Genomic DNA, 27,375 nt, shown 5'->3' with positions numbered 1-27,375 from the left:
TTAACTGAATTTAGCTGTAGCTGTTTAGCTGTAGACCGTGAAAGCTATGTTTTATTTTTACAAGTTGTCTTTGAGATTCTTTACTTGTCAGAGGATACAAAATTGCTCTTAACATGGGAACTGAGCAATCATCTCAACTTCTCGATACCACATTGTGTCTTCTTTTTTTTTCCCCCTAGGGCTGAATACTGTTAACATTGTAGGACTGATTGGTGGGGAGGAGTTTTGTCGTTAGGGAAAGAGGAAAGAGAGGAGAATGGTCCATGCTGCTGAAGTCTGTGGGGAGGTCTGTTTCGAAGGGCGGTGGCATTAAGGGGATCCTGCTGGCGATCCTCCTGTTAAATAGGAGGATAAAAGGTGACAGGGCAGCATGCAGGTCTGTCTGCCTCTTGCACCCTCTCACCCATATCTTAGCTTTAGGAGATCAGAAATCATTGGGGTCTGAAGCAGGAGCTGAAGGAAGAACTCTAATCCATCTGGAGGACTCCTCAGCCTTTTGTGTGGACAAACAGCAGGGTCTGACACGGTAAGGGAAGACAATTCAAGTGAGGTGTCCCTCTTTACAGCCTTTCCTCTAGGACCAGCTGTCTTACCAGCTTGCTTTTCTTCCAGCACTCTTTTGAATTGAAAAAAATGTCTTTAGTGTCATCACCATGATGTGGAATGGAAATGTGCCTTTTTTCCACAGGGTAGGAGGCATTGCTTGGTTTCGCTGTGTTCCCAGTCAGGAACTTAAATTTATTCTGCCTTAGAAAACTTCAATGAATTGTGAAATTATATTTAAGGGAAAAACTAATTTAACTTTTAAAAACACTTTGCTTTTTATTAATAACTGTTGGACCGTAGTGCCTAATGAAGCTTTGTAAAGCATGTGGATGTCTTAGAGGTAGAGCAGCTGTAACCCTGTACTTTTAAGTTCATAGCAACTTCCTCATGATTCCAGAATTATGTGTCAAGCAGTGACAAAAGCAAAGTCAAAGTCTGACATACTGGATAGTTACACAGTGTAAAGACTTCGAAAAGTCTTTTGCAAGGAAATCAGTCTGGTGATTGACAAAGCATTAAGCATATGCTCTGTGTTTATACGCCTAGAGCGCAATACCTAAAATGTAAAATCAGGCTCTTAGATAATCCACAACAGTCTGCAATCCCCAGGGACGGGTTACTTGAAGTACTTAAGCAATTTAATAATTATGAAAATACATATATAGTTAAATTTTATTTTGTTGATATTAGGTTAAAATGTCTTAATACTGTCTCTCAAACTTGAAACATTGATTTATCACAGTTCTATGAACATCTTTTCTGAAATATTGTACGTCAGTGTCACTATTTAGCTACTGTTTGCCTTCAGAAACTGTGTAATGAACTCAAACAAATGGCGATGATTTCTTGGGAAAAGATTGCTGACATGTTGCTTGCAAATCTGGTGTTTTATGATGTCTTTAATTTATTATCTATTTCCTGGGTAAGGACTGGTTTATGCCATTCGTGTCTTCCTTAAAGGTCATGTTCTGGAGTGTTTGTCCTTTCTGACATTTGTCCACATTCAGCACATATGGAAAAATTAAGTTTGCAGATGTGACCTACGTTAAGTATGATAATATTTCTGAAATAAATCAAAACTAATTTGCCTAGAAATATTACTGAGGAACTGTTTTAAATGTCAGTGTGCTAGTGAAATTAACAGTTGTTCTTTTATTGAGCATGCTGTTCCGCGGAAGTTACCCTCTTAGCAATTGTCCAAGTATAAAATCTGTTATGAAAACTGTCTTTGCCATTTATTACTGAAGATGTTTACACTCGTAAAAGTTTCTAGATTGACCACAGTGTTCAGTTTGAGATCTGTTTATCTGGTAAGTTTCCTAGAGCATTTGTATGAAGCTCTATCCCTTCCTGAGTAGTTGTACAAAGGACTTGATGAGACGTAGTTATAACAAGGTTATTTCAGCATGGATACTTAAGAGACGAAATCTTGACTATGCTGAAACGAATGGAAAAACTTCTTGCTGATTTCACTGTTGTCAATATTTAAACCAATTAAACCAAATGTGAATGATGCATGCATCCAGTGACGCTACTGGTACACTCACTTTGTTTGGTTGTCTTATAGATACCTTTTTAATACAAACTGGATTGATATTATTTACCAATTGTAAGTAAGAGATATAATTTATATATTTTTGCTTATTTTTACATGGGTTTGTGAAATAAATTGATAGTACTATGTATGATGATTCTGGATTCGCACAGGTTAATGGCTGATCGAGTGCTTGTGATTGGCAGTGGAGGGAGAGAGCATGCGCTGGCCTGGAAGTTGGCCCAGTCTCCACATGTAAAACATGTGTTTGTTGCTCCAGGGAATGCAGGAACAGCTGACAATGGAAAAATTTCCAATTCAGGTAAAAAGGGGGAAAAATAGAATATTGTGCCAAGTAATCAGTAGTATCAGCATTGGAACTGAAACAAAACTGACCACATTTGTGTTGAGTCAGTAGGAGATAACAATTATTCTTTTATTTTACTGGTACCACAAATTATTTAAGGCATGTATTTATTTTTTTTCTGTGTGTTTTGTTTCTGAATTTTATAACTGCCTAGTAAAACATACTATATCTATTTTTAGCATAGCTTCTTAAGACAGTGAAGCTTACATGAGACTGTGTATTTGTACACCTCATCTCTTTTCTCCCACTGTTGTGCTTGAATTCACTCACCAATTTCAGCAAAATGTAACAGAGGAATAGAAGGCTCGAAGTTATTAATTTCTGGATAGAAACTTCTCTGGTGTCTGCCCAGACTGCTCAGCTAAATTTAGCTACATCATGCACTGGCATTGAGTAAATCTTTGCTCACATGTTGAAATTGAGTTTCCCTATGAACTTGCAGTTTTATTTTTTAAAGTTTTTATTCTGTTATGATAAGCAGCTTTTAAAAATTTATATTGATTACATATAGCAAATAAAATACATTTAGCAAGTTAGTAGGTGTGCATTAAAAGCAGTAGTGCAAATTGGAAATGATCGTTGTTCCTTTTGGACTCTGTTATCATTGTTGTATTGCTTGTTTTACTTTGCCCTTCATGGGCTGTTTTATTATTTTAACCATAGTTAGGGTGATGAACAATGCCATTCTCATCTCCCATCTCTTATTTAGGCTTTGCAGTGGTAACTTAATTATATTTCCTTTTCCTTTTCAGCTGTATTAGTGAGCAATCACACTATTGTTACCCAGTTCTGCAAAGATCATAATATTGGACTTGTGTTAGTTGGACAAGAAGCTCTTTTGGCAGCTGGTAAGGCTGAAATAAATTAACTTGACAGTAAAAATCAGCACCTTGGAATCTGCTGTAAAATTACCTCTTGTGGACATTAAGATGCACACTGACTTAATTAAACTAAGGAGCAAGAAAATTTGGATTATCTTGTAAATTGTAGTCACTTAAAACACTTGGCTTTACAGCTGCATGCTGCTTTTTGTATGTTAGAAAGCAGCAGGGGAAATCATGCAGGATCAAGAATCAATAATGGTTGCAAGTACTCTCGTGTCTTCTGCTCCGCTTTCCTTTATATAAAGAATTTTCTTGCAATAGCCCTAATATCGTTGCTAAATGCAACAGTACCCAGACCATCACATGCATTTATTGTAATGTGCAGTAAGATCTCCATGTCTCAAATAGTGAGCAGAAGTACCAGACAGTCCTAACAGTAGTCATGGGATGGTAACTGGGAAAGTGCTTAGTAATGTAAAGAGCTAAAGACCTCTTAAAACTGAATGATGAAACAGGTCATTGGATATGCAAAACCTTATTTTAAGGATGAATTAGCTATCTGAGACACGGAAAAGTGTAACAGGCTGCTGGAATGGTTATGTGGTTTTCCTTTTGCCAAAATGACTCGATATTTCCAAAGAGATGACTTGGTTCTTTTGCTGGTTTTGGTAATTAGGGATTGTTGATGACTTGAGAGCAGCAGGAGTTAGGTGTTTTGGACCATCTGCAAAAGCAGCCCAGCTGGCGTCCAACACCAGTTTTGCCAAAGCCTTTCTGGATCGACATGGGATCCCAACAGCCAGATGGAAAGCCTTCACCAATCCCCAGGAAGCTTGTAGGTTTATTATCAGGTAAATATTTTGATACTGGAAACCCTCTGTCAAGTTATCTTTGCATTTGGCCTTTGTCCATGATAGTTGCCTAAAACTTGGTAACTTTTCAACTGTTGTTCTTCTCAAGTAGCTACTGAATGAATTAGTTTTGTAATTTCAGACAGATGGTGCAGGTGCAGGGAACTTAAATAGTTTGATTTTTCTTTTCATAGATCACAGCTCTTCTTCCCTTTGATCACCTTCTTCAGGATGCTAGTTAACTATTTAAAAGGCAAAAAAATTATGTCAGTATAAAATATTTCCATAAATCTTTCTGTAAGGGCAAGAATATTTTCTACACAGACAGATACCAGCAAAATGCTATTCTGGAGTGATTTGGGAGGGACCGGTCAAGTACTCATAACCTGAGGAGGATATTCTGATTTCTTCAAGGCTAGACAGCATCTTTTCCATGGAGAGTGAAATGTAACTGCCTATCTCTGCAATTGCTTTGAGTGGTAATGCCTCTGAAGTCATGGGGGATCCTTTGGGAGAGTAACTTACCGCTGTGGCTATTTTGGTCTGGCCTCACAGCAGCTGCTGTGTTCAGCTACACTGGTCTGTGTCTGTGTGTCGGTTTCACGGACTTCTTGTCTTTGCTGTCACGTGCTACATGTGGTATAATCTAGTGGAACTTTTTTTTTTTAAATAAAAACAACCTTTTCACTGACTTTGCTCTGTAGCAGCATTTAGTCTGTATTACTGCTGTGCAGAAGAACAGGCCAACAACTTGTATGTCTGTAAGCATGCATAAGACCCAAACAGGAAAACTGTATCTCAGGTCAACATACATACAGAGAGCTTTGTGTGAGCCTGCTTTGGCTGCCTACATAAATCTAGAGCTGAGATTTATCCTAATAGAAATCCTAATGTGGAAAGGGGAAAGGAGATGTTGTCTCAGAAAACAGGCTAGTAGTGTGTAGAATCAGCTCTTCAAAAGAGGCATTTTATTTCGCTGTCCACAAGCTGGAAAGAGATGCACGGATAAAGTGTAGTTAAAATATGTTAACATTAGGCTGGTTTATTCTTTTTTTCCCTTCTAGATTTAATTTGTGTTTAAGAGTAAGTGGAGCAATTCTGTTCATACACTAGTTCTAACATATCTTTTACATGCAAGACCTAACTCAGCCTTAACCTTACAACCCTAAACAGAACTTCTATAGTGGTTTATAGGATTATGTACTGTAATCTGGTGTTATAAAACTATAAATCATCAATGAGTTCATCTTTCCAAACCTATGACAGGAGTAAAATAGTAACCCAACTCAGGGAAAAGAGGAAGAAACTGTGAGGTGTTAAAGTTATAGAACCATAGAATGGTTTAGGTTGGAAGGGACCTTAAGGATTATCTAGTTCCAATGCCCCTGCCCTGGGCAGGGACACCTCCCACTAGACCAGGTTGCTCAAAGCCCCATCCAGCCTGGCCTTGAACACCACCAGGGATGGGGCATCCACAACTTCCCCGGGCAACCTGTTCCAGTGTCACACCACCCTCATTGTAAAGAACTTCTTCCTAACATCTAATCTAAATCTACCCTATTTCAGTTTAAAACCGTGCCCCTCATCCCATCACTATGCTCCCTGATGAAGAGTCCCTCCCCATCTTTCCTGTAGGCCCCCTTTAGGTACTGGAAGCCCAGGATGCAGTTGGTTTTCTGGACTGCGAGTGCACATTGCTGGCTCATGTTGAGCTTTTCATCAACCAACACCCCCAAGTCCTTCTCCCAGGGGCTGCTGTCAGTCCATTCTCCGCCCAGCCTGTATTTGTGCTTGGGATTTCCCCGATCAATGTTGAGGACCTTGCACTTGGCCTTCTTGAATTTCATGAGCTTTGCACAGTTCAGTGCAAAGTTCAGTGACTTGTCCAAGGATGAGTTGAGTTGAGTTGGTGTCAGAAACAACAGTATTCATGGATTTCTGGTTCACAGTCTTGTGCTGAGGTCTGTAAGAGCCCATTCACCTCCATGACAGGATGGGCTAGCAAGGACTGTATTTTTCTGAAGTGTTATTCTTCAACAGTTCAGAAAAACAGGAAAAATATGGGAGGCATTCAGCTTAAAAATTGTAATTTCACTAGATGCAGTAGGGATGCCTGAATCTCACTTTTGCTTTCATTTAAAGCACAGACTTTCCTGCACGAGTTGTACGGGCAAGGGGCCCTGCTGCTAGAAAAGAAGTGACTATTGCAGCCAGCAAAGAGGAAGCCTGCAGAGCTGTCCAAGAGATTATGCAGGTGGATAAATCTTTAATTAATCAGTGGGAATTCAATTCTTGATGTTCTGTAGCCTGTGAGTTTGTGATTTTGGGCACAGAAAGTATTTTCAGGAGAAACTTGCCCATTTGACTAAGGAATTTCTCTGGGTATCATCCTCAAATTCCTCATGTTTGCCCCAGACAGTGGATAGTGAGCAAGGATTTGTAGTTTGTGACTGAACTCTCGTTCCAGCACTGAGTCCTGCTGCCCTGCCCCTCCAACTTTTTCCGTATTTCATTGGCTCCCTGGGTCTGATAATGTGCATTTCAATGTCTCTTCCTTATCTCCAAATGAGATTTTATTGGCTTTGCTTAACATAACAGAATTCAAGCAAGCTGGTAGTCTTCATATGCATTGTTTTTTCTGTTAAAAGAAAATAAATAGAGGATTTAGCGAGTAGATGTCATATTTGCTAACTGGAAAAATTTTTTTTGTACAGGACAGAATGTTTGGAGAGATGGTTGTTATTGAAGAACTTCTTCAAGGGGAAGAACTTTCTGTATGTAATCAATGGTGTGGTTATGTGCTTTTATTCTTTGGCATAATTGCTATGCATTATGCATAAACACACAAATTTATAATTTCAAATTGGTTTTTTATGTTTATTTTCACTTACATAAATAAATGTGCAATCTAAGCAACTTCATGTCATGCAACATATGTTGTCACTAGAATTTTCTTCTACATTAGTCGTAAAATTGCAATTATGGTGATTGTTTTAGGTGGAAAATGGTCTTTTTTTCCTAAGATGACCTAAAACATGTTTGTATGGACTTTGTCTTGGCAAGTCTTGTTGCATCAAAAAATTTGTGCTAATATTTAGTGCCTCTTTTAGTACTTTCTTTACCATGGATTACTCAGGATAAAACTTAAGCATGCGTATTATATAGAATCATAGAATCATAGAATGGTTTGGGTTAGAAGGGATCGTAAAGATCATCTAGTTCCAACCCCCTGCCATGGGCAGGGACACCTCCCACTAGACCAGGTTGCCCAAAGCCCCGTCCAGCCTGGCCTTGAACACCTCTAGGAATGGGGCATCCACAACTTCCCTGGGAAACCTGTTCCAGTGTCTCACCAACTTCATAGTGAAAAATTGATTCCTGCAATCTAATCTAAGTCTACCCTCTTTCAGTTTGAAGCCATTACCCCTCGTCCTATCACGACATGCCCTTGTAAGAAGTCCCTCCCCATCCTTCCTGTAGGCCCCTTTAGGTACTGGAAGGCCATTATAAGGTCTCCCTGGAGCCTTCTCTTCTCCAGGCTGAACAACCCCAACTCTCTCAGCCTGTCTTCATAAGAGAGGTGCTTCAACCTTCTGATCTTTGTGGCCATCCTCTGGACCCTCTCCAACAGGTCCAACATATGCGGCATCAAAACTGAAAACAAGTTCTTTGTGCAAGGTTTGTCCTGCACTGAGAAGACCTCACACTCATTCAGGCTCCAGATCTGCAAACACACACTTTTAACATGAAACGTATGAATAATTCTGTTAAGTCAATGAAGACTATTCACATGCCTGAAGGTAAGCATGTGTCCACGTGACTGATCGCTCAAGATCTAATTCATCAGAAAGGAATTGTTATGAGGGCCACCATTTCTCTTAATTATTTAAAAATGAGAAAGAAAGCTCAATGAATCCTTCAAATCAGTGGGCTTGCTGCAGACTAAGTGGATCCTATTGCGTTCTGTCTTTGATTCATAAATTTTCCTGGCAGAACTGAGACTCAGCCTGCGACCAGCAGTGTCAACTTCCCTTAGGGCAGGACATTGTCACTGTTTCTGTGTTGTGTGCATCTCTCAACAGTGCTTGTGCTTCACGGATGGTGTCACTGTTGCCTCAATGCCCCCAGCCCAGGCACACAAACGATTACTGGATGGCGACCAGGGTCCAAACACTGGAGGGATGGGAGCCTATTGCCCGGTTCCTCAGGTATAGCAGTCCTCCTCCTCAGCCTGCAATAAGGCTGATCACATCTGTGTTAATATATCTGCTTTAGGGCCCAGTCTTGTTTCTATCACATAGGCCAGATTTCTTCTGGAATTGATTGACACTTTGCTTGTATAAGTGCAATACAGGGCTCAAACTTTAGTAGTCATTCTTTAGGATTTAATGAGCCAGTGTTCTGAGGAATAGTCTCTCTTTTACCTTTTCCATTGTTCCTCAACTTGATTTTTCTCTGTTCCTATTAGCATCACTTGAAATGTCGCTGCAAAATTCCCTGCATGCCTGGAGTCTTTGTGTCTTGAACATAACCTTGGTTTTTTTGTTGTTGATTCTAAAGCTGACTGCTTTGTTCTAAATATGCTGCTCAAGTACACTATTAGTGTGTTTTTCTATAAGTACAGAAACAATCTTTCTCTGTACCGCCCAGGTTGTCAGTGTCTCAAACCTCCTTAAAATTGGTCCACTAAAGAAAGAACCAAACAAAAAATCTTGGGAGACAGAGGATCAGTGTATCTGTCCTTCAGGCAGCAGCACCCTAATGGAAGGCGTGCACTGGTTGCGGGTGGGAGAGCAGAAACCATGGCTGAGGCATCTACTTACCCCAGTCCTTCCAGATCCTATGTGCTAGTCCAGCAAATGTCATCATTGTCTCAATCGGTTTGATGTTGATCGTCAGGTTCCAGAAGTTCTTCTAGAGAAAATCAATGATGCTGTCCTTCAACATGTTGTTGATAGTATGAGACAAGAAGGAACAGCATATGTAGGTGAGTAAGCATTCAACTGAAAAACAAGGTAAAGTCATATCACTGTTAGAGATTGTTAGTTTCCTTGTTAGAGACTACTTTTGAATTCCAAATAATATTTATTTTTTAAAAAAAGTAGTTAATTTTTCACAGAGTATTAAGCCTCACTGGTTTGGTTTATAGCTCTTCCTTTGGAGAGAAGAACTTTTATCTTTTCTCCATAAAGTATGCTGTATTTTTATTAAATATTGTCAATTAAAACAGTTGCAACCAGACTCTTTGTATTTCAGGGTATGATATATACTTAAATTCAGTTGTACTGTTCACTCCTATATACAGCAGTGTAAGTTTTCTTAAGATCTTTGTCTTAAGGCTGTTTTGAAAAAGGAAAGTGATACTCATAGCTGTCACTTAATGCCAATGACTGCTTTTGATGCTGAAGACTGTCGAGATCACGTGTGAAGAGTTGGGTTCCCGTCTGTGATGTATTATCTGCTATTTGGTACCTTTTTTACAATGACCAAATCCACAGTAAGAATTTAGTAGGCGCCGAACATTTTCAGAGTGGTGCTGGAGGACCTGATTTTTTTGGGGGTTTAAAATTTAACCCTTGTTATTCTCTGGGGATTGGTTTTCTGATTATGAAATGAAAGGCCTGCTTTAGATTACCACATGTATATAAGTGTGTTGCAGTAGAAATCACAGAATACCAACTTCAGTAAGTTTCTGTTTGTTTTTGTTTGTTAGTAGCAGTAGCAAATTCTGGTATTTTTGCCTGACATACAGAGTTATACTTCTATATTTATGCATAACAATAGCGCACTTAATGGTAAGAAAGTCACAAGGTCTGCATAATGGGGTTTTATGGGAACTGCGTTTCTCAACCTGTCAGTTCCTTTTGATCGCTGAATGCCTGCAATTAGAGGGCTGCAGCAGAAGGCAGAACTCAACTTCCTGTTGCAAAGGGGTTACTTTCGTTGTATTCGGTCTAAAATGTGATGCAATGTTCCTCAGGTTGTTGCTAGCCACTTTGTTGGTTATTGTAGAATTAGTATGACTTGTGTGTAATTGCTTGGAGAATCCCTGCCCCTAATTCCTTACAGTTTGCAGAAATGCACTGCACATTCCAAAATACTGTGTTGCATTTAAAGGAGTTCTTGAAAAATAAATATTTAAGTTCTTTGCTCAGCTGTGTTCTTTCTGTTCAGGTGTGCTGCAAACAGGTTTAATGCTTACCAAAGATGGTCTGAAAATTTTAAACTTTAAATGTCAGTTTGGTGACCCTCAGTGCCAGGTGAGTGAAAGATACTGAAAACTTAAATATGCTTTATTCTTTTACCTCTGACTATTACTTTTAGGGAAATGTGTGTGATATATTTGGATTTATGTCTTCCTTCCCCTGAACACGCAGATCTCAATGAGAATGTCTTAGACAATGTATGAGGTAACTTAAAATTTTAGCTTTTCAGCTTCTGTGAATTGTTAGTTAAAGAATACAAATTAAGGAGCTGTTCCTCAGATTTCATTTTTCTGGATAGAAGGAGAATGGGAAGGACCTAAATTCATGTTCCTTCTACATAATCTCACATCTCATTTTTGTAAATTTATGACTGTTGCAAAAAGATGCTGCAATTTAATGCTCATCTGTAGTTTCCAAATCTACTGGTATAGGGAAATACAGTATTCTCAGTTTGGCAGGTACAGATTTTACAGATTAATTGATTTTTCCTTATGTTGAATTTCAACAAGTCAGCAAAATAAAAATTAACTTCTATCTCTACAAAAATTTTCTGCAGGTAATTCTTCCACTGCTTAAAAATGATTTTTATGAAGTGATTCAAGCAACAATTGATGGCAAACTCTGCAGCTTCATGCCAGCCTGGTCAGAAAATAGTACAGCTGTGTGTGTGGTCATGGCAAGTCCAGGATACCCAGGAGACTGTGACAAAGGCATGGAGGTAACAGGTAACTGCAGCAGGTTGTTTACTGTTTAATTTCAGCATAGTACTTTAGTAGGTTTGCATATACCTCTTCTCTCAGAGATCTCCACAGCTTTCCTCCATCCCACCCCTCACACTCTGTCAGAGTCTGCCTTCGTCCATCACTCCTTGTCCTTGTGCAAGGGATAACTGTTCAGTAAGGTCTTTCAACTAGAATGTTTGCCTGTCCAAAGTAGCACAGGGGATACGTGTTTAAAGTTATATCATTATATGAAGTTCTCTCTGTAGCTGGTTGCTGAGATAAGAATGTGATGGGGAATTATGTTCTCCTGGAGCAACTCTGGTGTGTCCATGGGGAGTGCTTCCATAAATTGTGCTAGAAACATGGACCACAGTGTTGTCAGCACATGACTGCTTTTTCCTAGCCTTGTTCCCTTGCCAGGAGGTCGTGTTATCTTAGCTAATGCCTAACCAGGTGATAAGGGTGACACTTGAGGACCTGTGGCTTTCAAAGTAGCAGCGGTTCATGCCTCCACCATCAGCTTGGTTCCTTCCCTTGTGCCAGCGAGCCAGCCAGGTCATTACTGTGTAATGCTAATAAAGACCTCTTCTTCATGGGGCTCAAAGGGTTTTTGAGAAGTTGGGCATGTGGGCTTTAGATCAATACTCATTTTCTGTATTAAAATTCTTGCAGTTTAATATTAATTTTTTTTTTAAATGTTTGCGGAGAGAACTGTTGCAGAACTATTTCCTCTCAGCTACTGCCGTGCCTGTCTAATAGTATGCCTTGTGTAAAGCAACACAGACAACTGATCTTATGTCAAGGCCACCTTATTTTTTTCAGAATTCTAGTTACCCTACCTCAACCAGGGAGGAGGTCATATTATATTGCTTTTTCCCTTGTTGAGATTTCTGCTGTCATGTTCTCCTCGTCCACCCTCCTCTTCCAGTTCACTCACTGTATTTATTTTGTTTTGTCAGTGATATTCTGCAAAACTCCGCATATCTGTAACTGTAGAAATCCAAACCATGTAACTGAATGAATCCCTCTGCTAATGAGCTGCCTTTCACTGGTCAAACTCAGGAACTTACTTAACTTTTTTCAACTTGGTATTCATACCTTTAAGAGTGAGGTTGTATGATCACCCTGCTTGTTAATCACAAAAACAGACAGTCAAAACAACGTAATTCAATTCATTCTTTTATTATTATCCTCCAACCCCTGGAGTTCTGTGGGGTTTATTAGGGTTTTTTTTCCTATTTTCCACATTGATTCCCACATTTTAATGGCTTTGAAAAAACATTTTGTTCTGCAGTATTTGCTAAAACATCATGGGAAGGAGTTAGGTTTCCATTACAGCAAGGCCAGCTGGGGCTCAGCTTTGACCTTGTCAGGGCAGTGCTGTGGCAACATAACACACTGCACCTTCAGCAAGTATAAAGGTTCCTTTTACTTGTTTATAAAGACTGTCTAGCTGACAGCAAGGGAAAAACTGTGCTGTTTCACTTTTTCCAAGCGATGGCAGCAGTTCCTCCTCTACCCTTATCTTCTCAAAATTTGAATCTAAAAAAAGTCCTGAGCAGTCTTGCTTTCCTTTAACAGGAAAATACATGGAAACAAATTAAAAGAACAAAATATGTCATTTGTTTTAGCTATTGGACAGCCACCTACAAGTGTTTGTAGAGCACTGATCCCAGGTGTGGTAGGGAATTGTGTGGACTGGGCACAGCAGGGGAGTAGCTGAGGTAACTTTAACATTAATGGTTTAATATTAGGGAGGGGGGAGAATCGAAGCAGTAAACTGCTGTAACTGTGATTTCATACAGGAAAGCCCTGCACAAATTATTCACAAATACAATATTTAGCACAGTTTTGCCCTGGCACAGGCTAGTTATATGTCCTGTTGTGGCTCCTGGATCTCTTATTTCTGTTCCTGAGTGATCTGTGTCCTTACTGGACATCTCAGAAGGGACTCCTAGGGCCAGTGGAGTGGGATACCCTTCAGTGGGAATGCTGTTTCTTGGAAGAAAGGTAAGGTGAGAAGCTTTATTCTTGTTCTGCCTTGCCTGAAGAAAGGACCTCAGTCTTCACTGCTTTGCCAACATAGTATGTGATTTAAAATACTCAGAGTTCCTTTTGCTTTTTTAGGACTGCTGCAAGCCAAAGAGTTAGGACTGGAGGTGTTCCATGCTGGCACAACGCTGAAGGATGGCAGAGTGGTGACAAGTGGTGGCAGAGTCCTCTCCATTACTGCTGTTAAAGAGGACCTGATGAAAGCATTGGGAGAAGCCAACAGGGGTGTAGCAGCCATACATTTCAAGGGTGCCACGTACAGGAAGGACATTGGCCATCGGGGTATACGACTTCTCAAACAGTCTCTGTATGTAAGCAAAGGCACTAGCAGAAATAGATGCTAGTCCAAAGTTTTCAATCTATTGTTCCCATTTGTGTCATGAATGATGGTCTATGCAGAAAATGTCACTACTGCTGCTAGCACGTCCTTTACTCTCCACAGGGGTCTAATATACAAAGAGAGACGTGTGGAAGCTGTAACCAGTGATGTTTTGTTTCATCAGCCAGAAACATCAATTGTAAGTGGTACCAGATCAGGTAAGACTGGGAAGACTGTTTGAATTTCCTTAGTATATTGAATGCAACAGCAGGTTTTTTCCTCGGGAGGTGAGCCATGCAGTCTTGGCATTGAAATTGAGCTTGAGAAGCTGGGCTGGGGTCACCACAAAGAAAGAAAATTCATTTCTTTCTCATCACTCCTCATTTGCTTAATTAAAAAGTAGTTGGCTTAACATGGGGATGATTGCAATTTTTCAAGGTTAGTCTAGTGAACAGAATAACTCCTGGATTAATGGAATGGTTTGGTATGTCACTGGACAGAAGTAATCCTACCAGGTGTATACATAAGGACAACGCACAGACAGTTATTAGGCTGTGGCTAACAATCTCCGAACTTGTTATTTGCTCTTCAGACTGTGTTCTTTACTCTTAGCAGTGATCTACTGAGGAAGATTTCTTGTTGATTTTTTTCCCTCTTAGAAAAAAGTAGTTACATAAAGAAAAAAGGTGAGCTGTTAACAGTTTGGTAAAATGTTTAACTTTTACTATACACAATCCAAAGGTCACATACAGAATAATAAAAATCTATTTACAAGACTGTGAAATATGTGACTTTGGGGTCCATGCTTCATAAAGCTGTGCATGTTTCGGTCAGTGACACAGTGTTGTCTTCTCCAAGAGATCCTTGTTTACAGTACTTGCCTTGAAGAGTGTTTTGGGTCTTTTTATTTCCCTTAAAAATGATCCTTGACACATTTGTACTTAACAGGCAGTCATTCAGAAGTAGGAGCCTTTGCTGGTTTCTTTGACTTGAAAGCATCTGGTTATGATGATCCTATCTTGGTATCTCAAACGAAAGGCCTTGGACCTAAACTGCAGGTAACTTGCAACCTGACTGTAGCAAAGCTCATGTTATCTCCCAAGACTGTTTTAAATGCCACAGCCAATTGTACCATCTGCACCCTTCTGAGCATTCTAAATACATCTCAAGACCACTGCAATGGTCATTTGAACTTTGTAGATGATCATTTGAGCAAGGCCTGTGCATATGTTATCGAGAATGTAGAGGCTCTGGGTATTTTGTAATGAAATGGTAATAAAACGTATAGCTAAGCACTTGAGGAACTAAGAACCAGAATTTCTGCTGTAAAAGTGAGGGTCCTTTGGCTTTGAGAAAGATCAGTTCAGAGGAGTACAGGAGAGCGTTGAAATGATAACTATCAGACTTAGCTTAATAAATTGTATGCAGAGAGACAGCATGATTACCTTTGTCAGGGCACTAGGGAAAAGAAGGACTGAGGAGACAAACATTAAAGGGGAAGAGAAGCCAATAGATAAAGAATGCTAATTACAGAAGAACAGAACACATAGGATAAGTTGAGCCAGAAATATATACATATATATATAGAATCAGAAGAAGGCTGTCAGCCATCAGAGGAGTTGGAGGTCTGAAGCTGCCTTTTACTGGTCAAGCACAGCAACTTAACTTGTTTCAAGTTGGTGTTTATACCTTTAGTAATGGGATGATGATATCGTGTGGCTTCCTGCAACAGCAGGAGACTGAGCAATATAATCCAAAGGGTCTTTTGCAGTCTTACATTCTTGAACACCTCTGAGCATGAAAAAGCGATTGGTGCTGGCTCTTGTGAGTCTTTGTTCCAGCTGCTTGGCAGAAAGGCATTCCCAACTGTGTTTACACAGACTGTTCCCAAGACTCTTCCTTGGCCAAAAAAAGTTGGCTAATGCCTATATGAATTGTTACTAGATCAGTGGGAGGGAGATGTTATAATGCAACAAAGGACATGGGATGACTGGTTTCCATAGCACTTCTAAATCCATCAGCCGGTGAAAGAAATCAGGCTTGTAATCCAAACTCAGATTTCGTTTAGGTGCTGATCTGTTACCATTTTGAAGCCAGTGATAGTATTTATCTGCATTTTTTCCTTGCCCATCTTTCTGTGCTGAGATTTTCTGTACTATAACTACACTGATAGAGCTGTGACAGTAAAAGGTCTTTAAACCTTAAAAGGTAAAAACCTTAAAAATTTATCCATACATATGCAATCTTTTCAGACCCTAAAGTGGTAACTGACAAAGATGAATTGCACTGTGTGAGCTGGTGCTGTGCATATACATCAGCAGTTGGCACAAATGGAGCCGCTCGGGTGTATCCCTGACAGTGTAGAAACCTCTGCTTGTAATAAAGTAGTGTGAATATCACCACTTTATAGAAGCCATGGTGTCTGAATCAGGTTTCGTTACTTGTAGCATGCAAACATCTTGATAATTTTTTTTAAAATCAAATAGCAGCCTTCGTGAGGGAAACATTATTGCTTTGTGAAAGACCTGTCTTTCAGGGGAGCCTACAGACTGGGCCCATGTTGTTGTCTGTCACATGAGATAGCTGAGATCAAAAGACTTCTTGGGGAGGGTGGGAGTGAAGAATCTCATTCCCTGTGGACTTGGAGAAGAGGAAAACCATTTACTTGAGAAATTGTTTCAGTTTTGCTGTGTAGCGCTGTGAAATTAGTAGGCAAATGTAAAGCAGAACACACAGTGGTGTTTGAGCAACCCGATCTTATTTTTGGAAATTGCTAGGATGTTCTGAAGGTTGAATATCCTGGGAATTTGTAATTGCTTTTAGACACCTCTTATTCTGGATTTGACATAATATTCCAAAAAGCAAACAAATAAACAAACAACCCAAAATGACAATTTCTGGGTATCTGGAACTAGAACTGGAATTAATGTTTCAAAACACAAAATGGATTTTTCTTTTCTTTGAAAGAAAATGAGCTGTTTTCTCTTGATTTAAACTAGACGATGCACCAGGGTATCCTCTGCATGTATGTTCTTTTGCAATTCTTTTCAGGCAAAGGACTATTTCTACTTATTTGACTGATTAATATCTGAGTTTTGCATATTTCTTGTCACCACTTCTGGTTCCCACCATGTTTTGCAGATTGCACAAGTATGTAAGAGACATGACACCATAGGTCAGGACCTGGTTGCCATGTGTGTCAATGCCATCCTGGCTCAAGGAGCAGAGCCTCTCTTCTTCCTCAATTATTTTGCCTGTGGCAAACTTGATGTTGAAGTGACTGAAACAATCAAAGAAGGAATAGCTGAAGCTTGCAGAAATGCAGGATGTGCTTTCCTGGGTATGAACATTCCTCTCCTCTGAGATTTGAAGGTTCTGATGTTGAAACAATTATTAGGGAAATAGACTTTGTAGGCAGAAGCAGTATGTGGCAGTAGAACAGCTGGTTTCTGTTTGGTGGAAAAAACAGTCAAGCATTTGTGCTTAAACTCTTCCTTATCTCTAAAATGGGTCAGCACAGAGGGATGATTTTTACTATTCATGCATTTGGATCCTGATTCTTGTTTATTTATCCTTGTACAAAGGAGAGCAAAACTGGATGCTTCACATTCTTGAAGTGTTAATATGTTTTCATTCCCTCTCTGATATTCAGTCATAGCAGGGACGTGCCAGATAAATAGCATGAAATGAAAAGAAATAATTTCTTCTTTCAGTAACTTCATGAAACTTCGTTTTGTTGAAGTCTTGAGGTGATGTAAGAAACCAACGTGGATTTTTAAAATGTATCTGAATGTGCTGCTTAGGCTGCATGTCTCTGCAGCTGTCCTGGATACATTGCTTATTTTAGGAGATGCTATAGATTTAAAGTTAACAATAAAAAAGTTTACAGCTGATGCTGACTGCTTTCTCTCCCCACGTAGGCAGGGAGATGGCTGAGGTGATTGGCATGTATTCTTCTGGAGAGTATGACCTGGCTGGCTTTGTGGTTGGCGCAGTGGAGCGAGGGCAGATGCTTCTGGGGCTGCAGAGAGCTGATGAGGAGGATGTGCTTATTGGACTGGCCTCTTCTGGGGTTCATGGCCGTGGCTTTAGCATCATAAGGAAGATTCTCTTAATGTCCTCCTTACACTACTCCTCACCAGCACCTGGCAGTTGTGGTGACAAGACTCTAGGTATGATATCTTTCTTTTCAAAAGCAAACCTGCAAATGAATTGTGTTCAGACGTTTTCATAACTAGGTACTGCCAAGGGCTGCTCACTTCAGGATGGGTTAGGGTTAGTCAGTCTTTGGGGTAGGTGTGTGGGCTTGCTTCCACAATTTTGGAGAGTGAGCCAGCGTTTTTTGCTACTTCCCACGAAGAGCAGAAGGGAACCTGTTCAGAGAAGCATTCCCACTAAACACCTAATGACCTTTTAAGCAAATTCATTGAATTGACACTTTTGTTTGCAGGAGATATATTGCTGACCCCAGCTAAAATGTACAGTCCATCTTTGCTGCCTGTCCTGCGCTCAGGGCACGTGAAGGCTTTTGCCTTCATTGCTGAGGAAGGTTTGCTGGAAGGCATCTCCAGAATCCTGCCAGAACATGTCAGCGCTGTTCTAGGTAAACATTAAAGATGACTGTTTCTGTTTGACAAAATTTATATATAGCATGGACTTGACTTTGCCACTTGAGTTATAGACATACTCAGAAATGTATGTGTCTCCATAGTTGGAGACTGAATGACCCAAAGGCAGTGCTCTTCCAAAGAGCCTACCAAAAGCATTCCTATTTCAAGTAAGCATCAGCTAATGAGCACCACTCTCTCACTGAAGAAGGGAAATTTAAGGAGAGTTTGAAGGCACTCATCTCTAGGACAAAAGGTGTTTGAGAAGATTGTGTGTTCTGCAACATGCCTTTCTATACTAAACGTTTCGAACAAGCACTGAAGCTTGTTGAGAGAATTAATTTGCAAGATTTGCTCCACCGTACATGTACACACACACACACACAAACGTATTTAATGCAGTTTTATGGTAGGTGGTATCTTCCCCGCAACAGATTAGCATTTGCCATCTGTAAGTAAGGTAAAACTTTTTCTCTTAAAGCCAAAATTGGGCAAAGTAATCAAAAGTTCAAAATATTAAAGAAAGCCATATTTATGTGAGTCCAAAAATATTGTGGGAATGGGGGAAGGAAGGTGTCTGTATGTCTGTCTGTATTTCTCTGGAATTAAACTAGAAAGGAAAAGAATAAATCCAGCTTACTGAGGTGGTGCCTAGCTTCCTTGCCAGTGCCTGGAACCACAGACAAGATAACAAGCCCAAGGGTTTGTTAGTTTTCTAAAGTGAAGTCAAGATGGCAAGTCTGCACCATCAAGCTTTCTACAGACAACCTCAGGCCATGCCTGTGTGAGTAAGGTCACTGTGAAAGCCTGTCCACGCTTGTCATCTGTGTGTAGAATATTCAGCCCTGTTCCAGTCTGCCCATCAATACACCTAATTATACACTCTTCTACTAATTATTGATTCTTGGAAAAAGAAAATGAGGATATGTTTAAGTAATCCAAAAAAGCCAGAAGATTATTTGTCCCACGGCTCCTTTATCTCTTACAGAAGAGATGTAAGTCATCTGTAGCTTTGTCCTGGCTGATAAGGGATGAATACATTTTAATTCGCCATCATTTCCTACATGTTCTCATTAGAAAGTCTAGAGAAGACTTGGCTCACACAAATTATGGCTAGAAACCTCTAGCTAAGCAGCACCTATAAACTTGACTAGAAGTTGGGTCAGTGTCCTCCTTGGACAGTATTCTTAAAATAGCAAGAATTAGTCTCTATCAGCTCTTGTAATATACCATTGTCATTGTATATAATAAAAGATGGGTAGCAAACATTTGTGCTGACCATGTACAAATTTCAATCATTTTCAGATGCTCTCAGTTGGAAGATTCCTGAAATCTTTTGCTGGCTTTATAAAGAGGGAAACCTCTCTGAGGAGGAGATGGCTCAGACGTTTAATTGTGGGATTGGTGCAGTCTTGGTTGTGCAGAAGGACCTGGCTCAGCATGTTCTCAAAGACGTACGGAGACATGAGGAAGCTTGGCTGATTGGGAAAGTTGTTGCCCCTTGTCACACAGGTTAGCAAATGTCCTAATGGGAAGTGAAGGCAGTCATAAAAATTAAACACAGTATGGTTTGATTCAAGGTGTAACAGATGCATCTGTCTCACTTCAGAGGGGTTTCCACTTTAGGATACGCTATTTAATTTTTAAGTTGATACAGGGTAAGTTGATTTAGCTCTGATTCTGTGAAGTGCTGAGCATCTCCTGGGAGGTGCCAGTTATCCTCAGTTCTGTAGGGTCTGAGGAGATTCCTTATTGCAAAGTTTCTGTAGTTCATATCTTTTTTCTGTCATTTGATTAGGTTGGAGGCTACTGGATACCTTCACAACTAGATTTCATTATTAAATACAGTGAGAAGTGAATGACTCGTTTTCAGAGTGACAGTACTTGAGTAGTGTCTTACCTAGGTACCTTTTTGAGACTTGAGTAAATCCCTCTGCTGACTGTAAGGACTCAAACATTATTTAGTTGATTATACTTTACCGCAGTTGTACTAATCAACCCACGTCCTTTCCAACCCCTTCCCAACTCACATGGATCCTGCGTAAAGACAGTATAGGCCACAGGTGTGTACAGTCATATGTGATGGTAAGTCTTCATTCTGGTATGCTCATTGCTTGACATATAGCAAGACATGAGCCAAAATCCCTCTGGAGACCGAACAGCTCAGGGAGCATTTTGGCTGCCCAAAATGCAGCCTCAGTTCTGTCGACATCATTTTAAGTGTAGTTTTGCAAACACGAAAGAAAAAAGAAGACAGGTATCAAAGATAGGAATAATCCTTGAAAAAAACATGCCATACCTAGCGCCTTTGTAAACAATTCTGCAAGTGAGTAACACAAAAGAGATCAGCACTAGTATGAGTTGGTTTGTTCAAGTCATACATGTTTTTGTAGTTCAGTTAGTGCTAGCATAAATTCAGTGCTGATGGATAGGTTTTCACTTAATTGAAACTTATGATTAATAAACTATACGAAGTAAATTTAGATGGAAAAGTAAAATCTAAGGTATTTTAACATTTTCCTCACATTTTTGGAGGAGGTTCTCGTATCGAAGTCAAGAATCTTCTAGAAGCTCTGCAGCTGAGCAGCCCCCAGCACCTGCTGAACAGCGCTGTTGTCGAGAGTCAACACCAACCCAGAAAGAACAAAGTTAAAGTAGCTGTTCTCATCTCCGGAACAGGTGAGCTTCCATTTATCATCACACAGAGAAATGTCCTTACAAAGGAGAGGCTGAATTCAGCCCTGATACACGTGCATCCACCTTGCCTTTTTTTTCAGTGGCACCTTCTAAAACTGAGGTTGCATTTTGACTGGAAGGCAAGAAGGTGTGTTGTACTGCTTAACAAACGAGCTTTGTTAGTGCACAAATTCCTTAGTCCTCTTCTATTCATGCATTTGTTGAAACCAAGATTTTTGTTAGATAAATGGAACTGAGGGCCAATTCTCAGTGACATAGATGTTCATCTGTTTCATGAATGTTTTCTCTCTCTTCATTTGAGGCACAAACCTTGCTGCGCTCATCAGTTATGCAAAAGAGCCAGGCAGTTGTGCTCAAGTTGTCCTTGTCATCTCCAACAAGTCTGGTGTGGAAGAACTGCGAAATGCAGCCAGGGCTGGAATTCCCACCAGGGTAAAGGCACTCATTTCCTTTTCTTTTTATGACCAGCTCACAGCTACTGAATCCATAGGTCTTTATGAAATTCTTGGTAAGAATTCGTGTTTCACTTTTGTTTAAAATTTTTATGTGGATGCAGCACAAAGCTGTCAAAGTTATCAGTAGAGACAGAGCTGAAAACTGCATGGACCTTATGGAGGCTGTGAGTGTCTTTCCCATCTCTGCAGTGAATGCTACAGTCCAGAGTGAGGAAGGGACTTAAAATAAGCAAGTGCCTGCATTTAGAGATGGGCTTAAGTTTCATGGAAATCAGTATGTTTACACTCTACTTTTGCAAGTGCTTTGATGATTTGGGTCTGAGACTGTAGCCCATGCAGCTTCCAGCTTTAACAGAAATCAGTAAGACTTCAGGCTCTGCGAAACACATAAGCATGTTGTCTCCTTGGCTCGTCCCTTCTTAGAAAGACCTTTGTGTTTTGTTCAGTCACTTCCACCAGCACCATACAAGTCTCTTCTCCTACCTGTAATCAGTAAAGTAGCACTATATTACGGAAATTTTCACTGGTTTGTTTCATAAAACAAAGACTTGAAAAAGAGAGTAACATCACGTCATCATATTTGACAAAGTGTAGAACGTGGCTTTTGAAAATATTCAACAACTCGGGATTTCAAATACAGCCCACCAGGAACTCCTACTTCGAACATTTAATGATTTTGAGCAGTTATCATGTTTGTACAGCTATGCACAGATGGAAGTAAATGGTGGTAGAGGCTCTTCATGCATTAAAAATCTTTCAGCAAGCTTCCTCAACAACTGAGTTGGATTCACGTTACTTTTTTTATGGCGATGTAAAGACAAATCTCTGGTAAAAAAAGTTATGTCAAAATTCATTCGCATTTCCATAGGCAAGAGCATTAGTGCTTTGTTAGCCCCTTTTTGGAATGTCCTCATGAACAGAGTCAGGAACCAACACTTACCTTGAGAGCTGGGGCTGAGAGGTGGAGTAGAAATAGAAGAAGACTTGAGTCCTCACCTTACACAGAATGTCTGGCAACTTTTTTGTCTTTTTAGATAAGTTCATGATTTTCAGTAAGCAACTAATAGACTAACTGGTGGTAACGTTGTCAATGAGTCGTTACTATTTTTACTTTAGCCTTCGGCTAGACATTCTGCAGTAAGAGGTCAGTATTTTCCAATGTGTTCCCCCTTATTTCCCTCTACACCACATTACTCACATGTTTGTCTTTACACAGTTGGCTTCTCTTTGGGCTGGTTTTCTCCATGTCCTAGAAAGCATCCTGTGCGAAACAGCCAGTGTTAGCTAGCAAGTGATTGGGGTGCTCCCAGGACTGTTTGTATGAATGCGAAAAATCACACATGTCCTGACAAAACTACAAACTTCTAACTCGTTAAGTCCTCAAGTGCCCTGGAATTAATCTGTTTTGCTTTCTCTTTGTTGCCCAAGTAGTGTCTCTCATTCACACAAAGTTATTTCTTTGATACAGCTTTTGATGTGTTTTAACGTTTTAGGTGATTGATCATAAGTTATATGGGAGTCGCTCAGAATTTGACAGCACAATCGACCGAGTTCTTGAAGAATTTGCTGTTGAACTAATATGTCTTTCAGGATTTATGAGAATTTTGTCAGGTCCTTTTCTCAGAAAATGGAAAGGTAAGAAATTGGAACTGTAAAAGAGAAATTAAAATATGTATGCTTGGTCTCACCGGAATTACACAGTCATAGTTCTTTGTCTTTTGGTTAAATCTCTCACAGCCTTGCTGACACTGAGTTTTGCATGTAAATCAGTGGGGCTGCGCTGTGCCTTCATTTGTTCCAGCCAGCGGGACCGCGCTGGGATTCTGACTGTGCATTGGCAGAGAGATGCCTTGTGCTGGCATAATGAGTAACAGAGAGGCAAAATCAGGGTCACAGAGTTGGTCTGCCTGCCTTACTGCTGGGAAGGAGAAATGCCTGCAGAGCAGGCAGGAGTTTGGTTCTGTCTGCAGTAGGGGACAGGTAGCGTAACTGTGTCATTTGTCAAGGAGCCGAACTAGGGAGTTGTGCTGAACTTACCCCCTGCAGTTGTCACGCAGAAAAACATGGGAGAGAGACTGATTTCTCAGTTCATCTTCTTCCTGCGCTGCCCCAAGGGCTGCACAGCGTAGCACTACTCCGCACTGTGTGCTGGAAATACAGCCATCACAGACGCCCAAGAGAGTGTGGCTCTGCTGCGGGGCAGAGCTTCCTTTAGATGCGCTCCAGGCCAGGGGATGGGGGAATGCACACTCCTCTTTCCTCTTGGCTCTGGGCACCACACGCCAGCTCCCGAGGCCTGGCTCGGAAGTTACTTACTCAGTATGCAGATTGCACTTGGGCACACTCCTTTGGGAATGATGTTTCCTATGAAAATCACTTCCATCTGTGCAGTGGCTCTGCATGAGGCTGCAGTGTGAAGTCCACTTCCAAGCCCCTCATCTGCAGCATGAGGGACAGTTACCTGGGAGGGGAGAGACTTAAGACGCCGTCTGTCCACCCACAGACGCAAAAGCAAATGAGGTCTTTGGCCTTAACTGAAACATGCTTCCCTGGCTACTGCCAAGGCCTGCAGACCATCACCTGTGTTCCTGGAAGAGCAGTATTTCCTCAGCTCAGAGCAGGGCTTCCTCAGATGTTCTTAGAGGTTGCAGCACCATGTATATATTTTTTGCTTTTTAACCTGAATCTGAACGTGTCTGTTACGTTCTGACTGCAGTTCAGACCATTTAAATTCCTGAGTGGTGCTCAATGCTGCTGTTTTGTGCTGATGATCACATCTCACTTTTATTTTTAACGGAAATTCAGTTCAAATTGATTTTTTTTTTCCTCCTCTCACATCGATGCCTAGGGAAAATTTTGAATGCTTCCCCATCACTTTTCCCACCAATCAAGGACGGAAATGCCCATTGGCAAGCCCTGCAAAGTGGATTCAAAGTCACAGGCTGTACCGTGCATTTTGTCCTGGTAAGTGTCCTCTTGCCTAACATTGAGTAAGTTATGAAAAAGAATTTGCTTTTTTCTTTTCTTTCTGAAGGGAGAGGCAGGAAGAGGCAATAGGAATGTGTGGAAATCTTGGGATTGTTACCAGTAAAAATGGGAAGATGTGGGGGTTACGTTGCATTTGTGGTTTCTTGAGGTCCTGTCTTCTTCCTTCATGTTATGTTTTTTTCTTCAGTTTCTCCTACCCTCCGCAAACCACCCTCTGAATCTTCTAGCCCATGTCTCTCTCCCCACCGTACCCTCTAATGTAATGTAATGTACCCCCTGATGGAGGTCATAAGCCTCTCCAGATGTACTTTAAGGCTCCTGCACACAGCTACAGATGTGCTCACCGAGATCTCTCGTGAAACTTTCTCTGCCCTATCTGCATTGTCCATAACCTTCCTGAGACTGTTCACCTGCCTCTTCTGAAAGACTGCCAACATCTCCCTTTTAGGAGGAATCTAGTCCGAAAGCAGTGATCCACCAGGAGCCGGTATCTGTGAAGGCAGACGACACTGAGGAGACACTGTCAGAAAGGGTTAAAGAAGCCGAGTGTCGGGCTTTTCCCATTGCCCTGCAGCTGGTGGCCAGTGGAGCAGTGCAGTTAGGAGCTGATGGTAAAACTTACTGGAAACAAGAGAGCCAAAGCCTGTGTCTTCAAGAAGAGAAGAGAGACTGCACGTCCTCTCTCCTGGCTCTGGAGCCTCAAGAAACTGATGTGGCGTAGCCAGGTTAATGAGTGGCTTGCTCTTCGCTCATTTTTCCCTCCTGCCCCCTCCTCCCTACCCTCGATGTGCTTTTCTCTGACTGCAGGCGTGTTACAGGTTTCCATTCTGAGCTGTGATCCTTTTCCCTGAGCTTGTAGCTTTAGTTACACTCCTTTTGCAAAACTGGCGGTGGAAGCCAAGCTATCATTTCAGATTTTGCATTTCTTTGTTTTGTTTTTTCATCTGTAGAGGGGATACTGTATTACAAATCCAAGAGGGGGCCTAAGCTGTAAAGATGGTCTAGCGCTTCAGAGGGAAACAAATTCTTCTGAGGGACGACTTTTTGTTGGCTGCATCACATTGCAGAGCACCAAGAGCTTCACAAAGCAACCACACCCACAAACCATGCTGCTGCAAGAGGGTGACTGGCTACTGTTGGATGGAAGAGGACAGACGTGTCGGGGCAGAGCAGAAGCGAGGCCCAGCATGGCATGGTGTGGATTCAGGGGTGAACAAGTGTTACAGATGTTCTATGGGAGGAGGTGGGAGTCTAGAAGGCCCTCGTCCTCGTGAGCCCCGCCACTGTGGGAGCACCTCAGGGTACAGGGAAAAGAGGATATGCAAACATGTGCACCAGTGTGGGGGCCAGCATCTAGTAAGCCGCCAAGCAGAAGATCCAAAGGCCAACAAGACAGAGAGCTCTTAAAAGGCGAAAAGAAATGAAACAAACTCCCCTTCACAGATTATTTGTCGATACGATGTAATAGTGCATACTGAACATACATCTAGATGCTTTCCCCTGCTCCTTGAAAGGGGGCAGCGCATAGACATTCTCCAAATTTCATATTAAAACATTTGGATCTTGAGGGATGAAAATGTATTTAGAGGGACTAGAAACACCAGTTTTCAGGCATTTTCTTCCTTCATCCTTGAAATCAGCAGGATAAGATATCCTCACCTTGACTTGCAGTGGCAGGAAAATCTCAATTTTCTTTGTTGACTGAGTGCTTGGCTTGGTCCGGAGAGCTGCTGCTGTTAAATAAAACCTTTTTCTGTGGGAAGCTTATTTTATATCTGCCGGAATAATGACTTGCATGCGAGTAACATAAATCAGAGGAAGAACGCTAGCTAAGAAGCTACTTGAACAAAGTAGAAAAGAAGTAGACAGAGATGAATTGTCCAGAGGAGGCATCACTAATAGCCATTAGATGCAATGAAAAAAGTGTAATCTTGTTTTGGTATTATGTGTACTGTACTAGTAAAGGCATACTCTATCAGGCTGATTGAGATCATGAGTCTAAATTGTTCCTTTTTTTTTTTTCAGTGTTTCAGTAGTTAGGGAGGGGAGAAAAATTCGGTTCCCTCCCGTAAGCGCTGCCATTTATGTACAGAAATCTGTATTTGTCTCTTGCATTCTAACAAGTGCAGCAAGGAACACAGACTTTTCGTGATCTGGGAGAAGAAGGAAGAACTGCAACAAGGCAAGATTAACAAATGTTTGGTATATGTAGGTAGCATTTATGCTAAACACAATGCTTAGTTTGCGTTCAGTCTGTTGTAACTGTGTAGTAACTTCATGTTGTATGTTATTTGAATTGCATAGCACGCATGACTGAATGTTTCAAACCTAATGAATAAAACGTTAAAAGAGAATAGGGTGCTAGTTATTGTGCTCTGGTAGGTCTCCAGACGATCGCCATGGTATCGAACAACTCTCTAATTATCTGGCATCCCTCTGAGATTGGGTGTGGCGATAGGCTATTAATCTATTTATTCTTTTTACAGAATGATAGTTAAAGCAAAGCTGTCTAAGATCCAGTTCACAATGAAATTTCTCTTTATACAGATGGGTGCTTAAATCCAATTTGTCATCAGCCTTAGATGGCAAAATACCCGAGTCTTGCTCAAGATGTCAGTGATGGAATGGGGTATGGGATTTGGGGCGCCCAGGTCTTCTGCTATTGGCCTTCCTGGTCAATTAACTGTACAGGTAGCGATTTCGGCCCTAGTAACCTTACTTCTTCTAACATATGAGTTAATTTGAGTACAATTTCTTTTTGACTTGTAAAAGGTTTGCTGTGTCCCAGCGAAGGCGCTGAACTTGTGCAGAGCGAAGCCCCGCCAGCGCTGGACGCTCCCCGCATCTTTTACATTCTCACTGGGACAGGCTGGATTTCAAGCCTAGGCGGGCGGTTTGCCTGCCGGGGAGGCCCTTCTGTGGGAAGGCAGGTTTGTAAAGACAGTCGCTGGGCTGAAGACTGAGCTTTTCTTCTTTGCCCTTTACAAGCAAATTAAATTCGACCATATCGTTTTCCTCACTATTTGCTTGAGCTTTATCCTCGGCGACAAATGATGACAGGAATATTTTGTCAGCAAGTTTCTTCCTCACGGACCATCTGGCCACTGAAACAGTAAGGTCACGGCAACTCCTCGAGTCATTACTAACTTACGTGGAATTGCACGTGTCTGTAACCTCCCTCACCAAGTGATTTACAGTTGCTCTACT

The 27,375-nt window shown here is 41.0% G+C and overlaps 1 protein-coding gene across 2 annotated transcripts; it reads left to right on the top strand.

Annotated features, from left to right (window-relative positions):
• Window positions 1-498: 498 nt before the first annotated feature.
• On the top strand, window positions 499-27,326 carry LOC134520631 (trifunctional purine biosynthetic protein adenosine-3-like). 2 transcript variants are annotated; one of them, XM_063346308.1, is made up of 22 exons: window positions 499-526; window positions 2,254-2,402; window positions 3,200-3,295; window positions 3,948-4,122; window positions 6,265-6,376; window positions 6,837-6,896; window positions 8,205-8,330; window positions 9,022-9,109; window positions 10,297-10,382; window positions 10,885-11,053; window positions 13,178-13,409; window positions 13,545-13,639; window positions 14,370-14,479; window positions 16,563-16,761; window positions 17,342-17,593; window positions 17,872-18,024; window positions 19,334-19,540; window positions 20,564-20,707; window positions 21,027-21,157; window positions 22,674-22,815; window positions 24,029-24,144; window positions 24,617-27,326. In XM_063346308.1, exons 2-22 carry the CDS (start codon window positions 2,258-2,260, stop codon window positions 24,887-24,889), a joined length of 3,111 nt encoding a protein of 1,036 aa, XP_063202378.1. In that variant the 5' UTR covers window positions 499-526; window positions 2,254-2,257; the 3' UTR covers window positions 24,890-27,326. The 2 variants fall into 2 exon arrangements, with proteins under 2 accessions (XP_063202378.1, XP_063202367.1); XM_063346297.1 differs by lacking the exon at window positions 499-526 and having other exon boundaries at window positions 2,234-2,402.
• The last annotated feature ends 49 nt before the right edge of the window (window positions 27,327-27,375 follow it).

The sequence above is a fragment of the Chroicocephalus ridibundus genome, chromosome 1, assembly GCF_963924245.1.
Source record: "Chroicocephalus ridibundus chromosome 1, bChrRid1.1, whole genome shotgun sequence".
In the NCBI taxonomy this organism is placed as follows: Eukaryota; Metazoa; Chordata; class Aves; order Charadriiformes; family Laridae; genus Chroicocephalus; species Chroicocephalus ridibundus.
The sequence above is the reverse complement of the archived record's forward strand: the minus strand, read 5'-3'. Positions and strand labels throughout refer to the sequence as shown.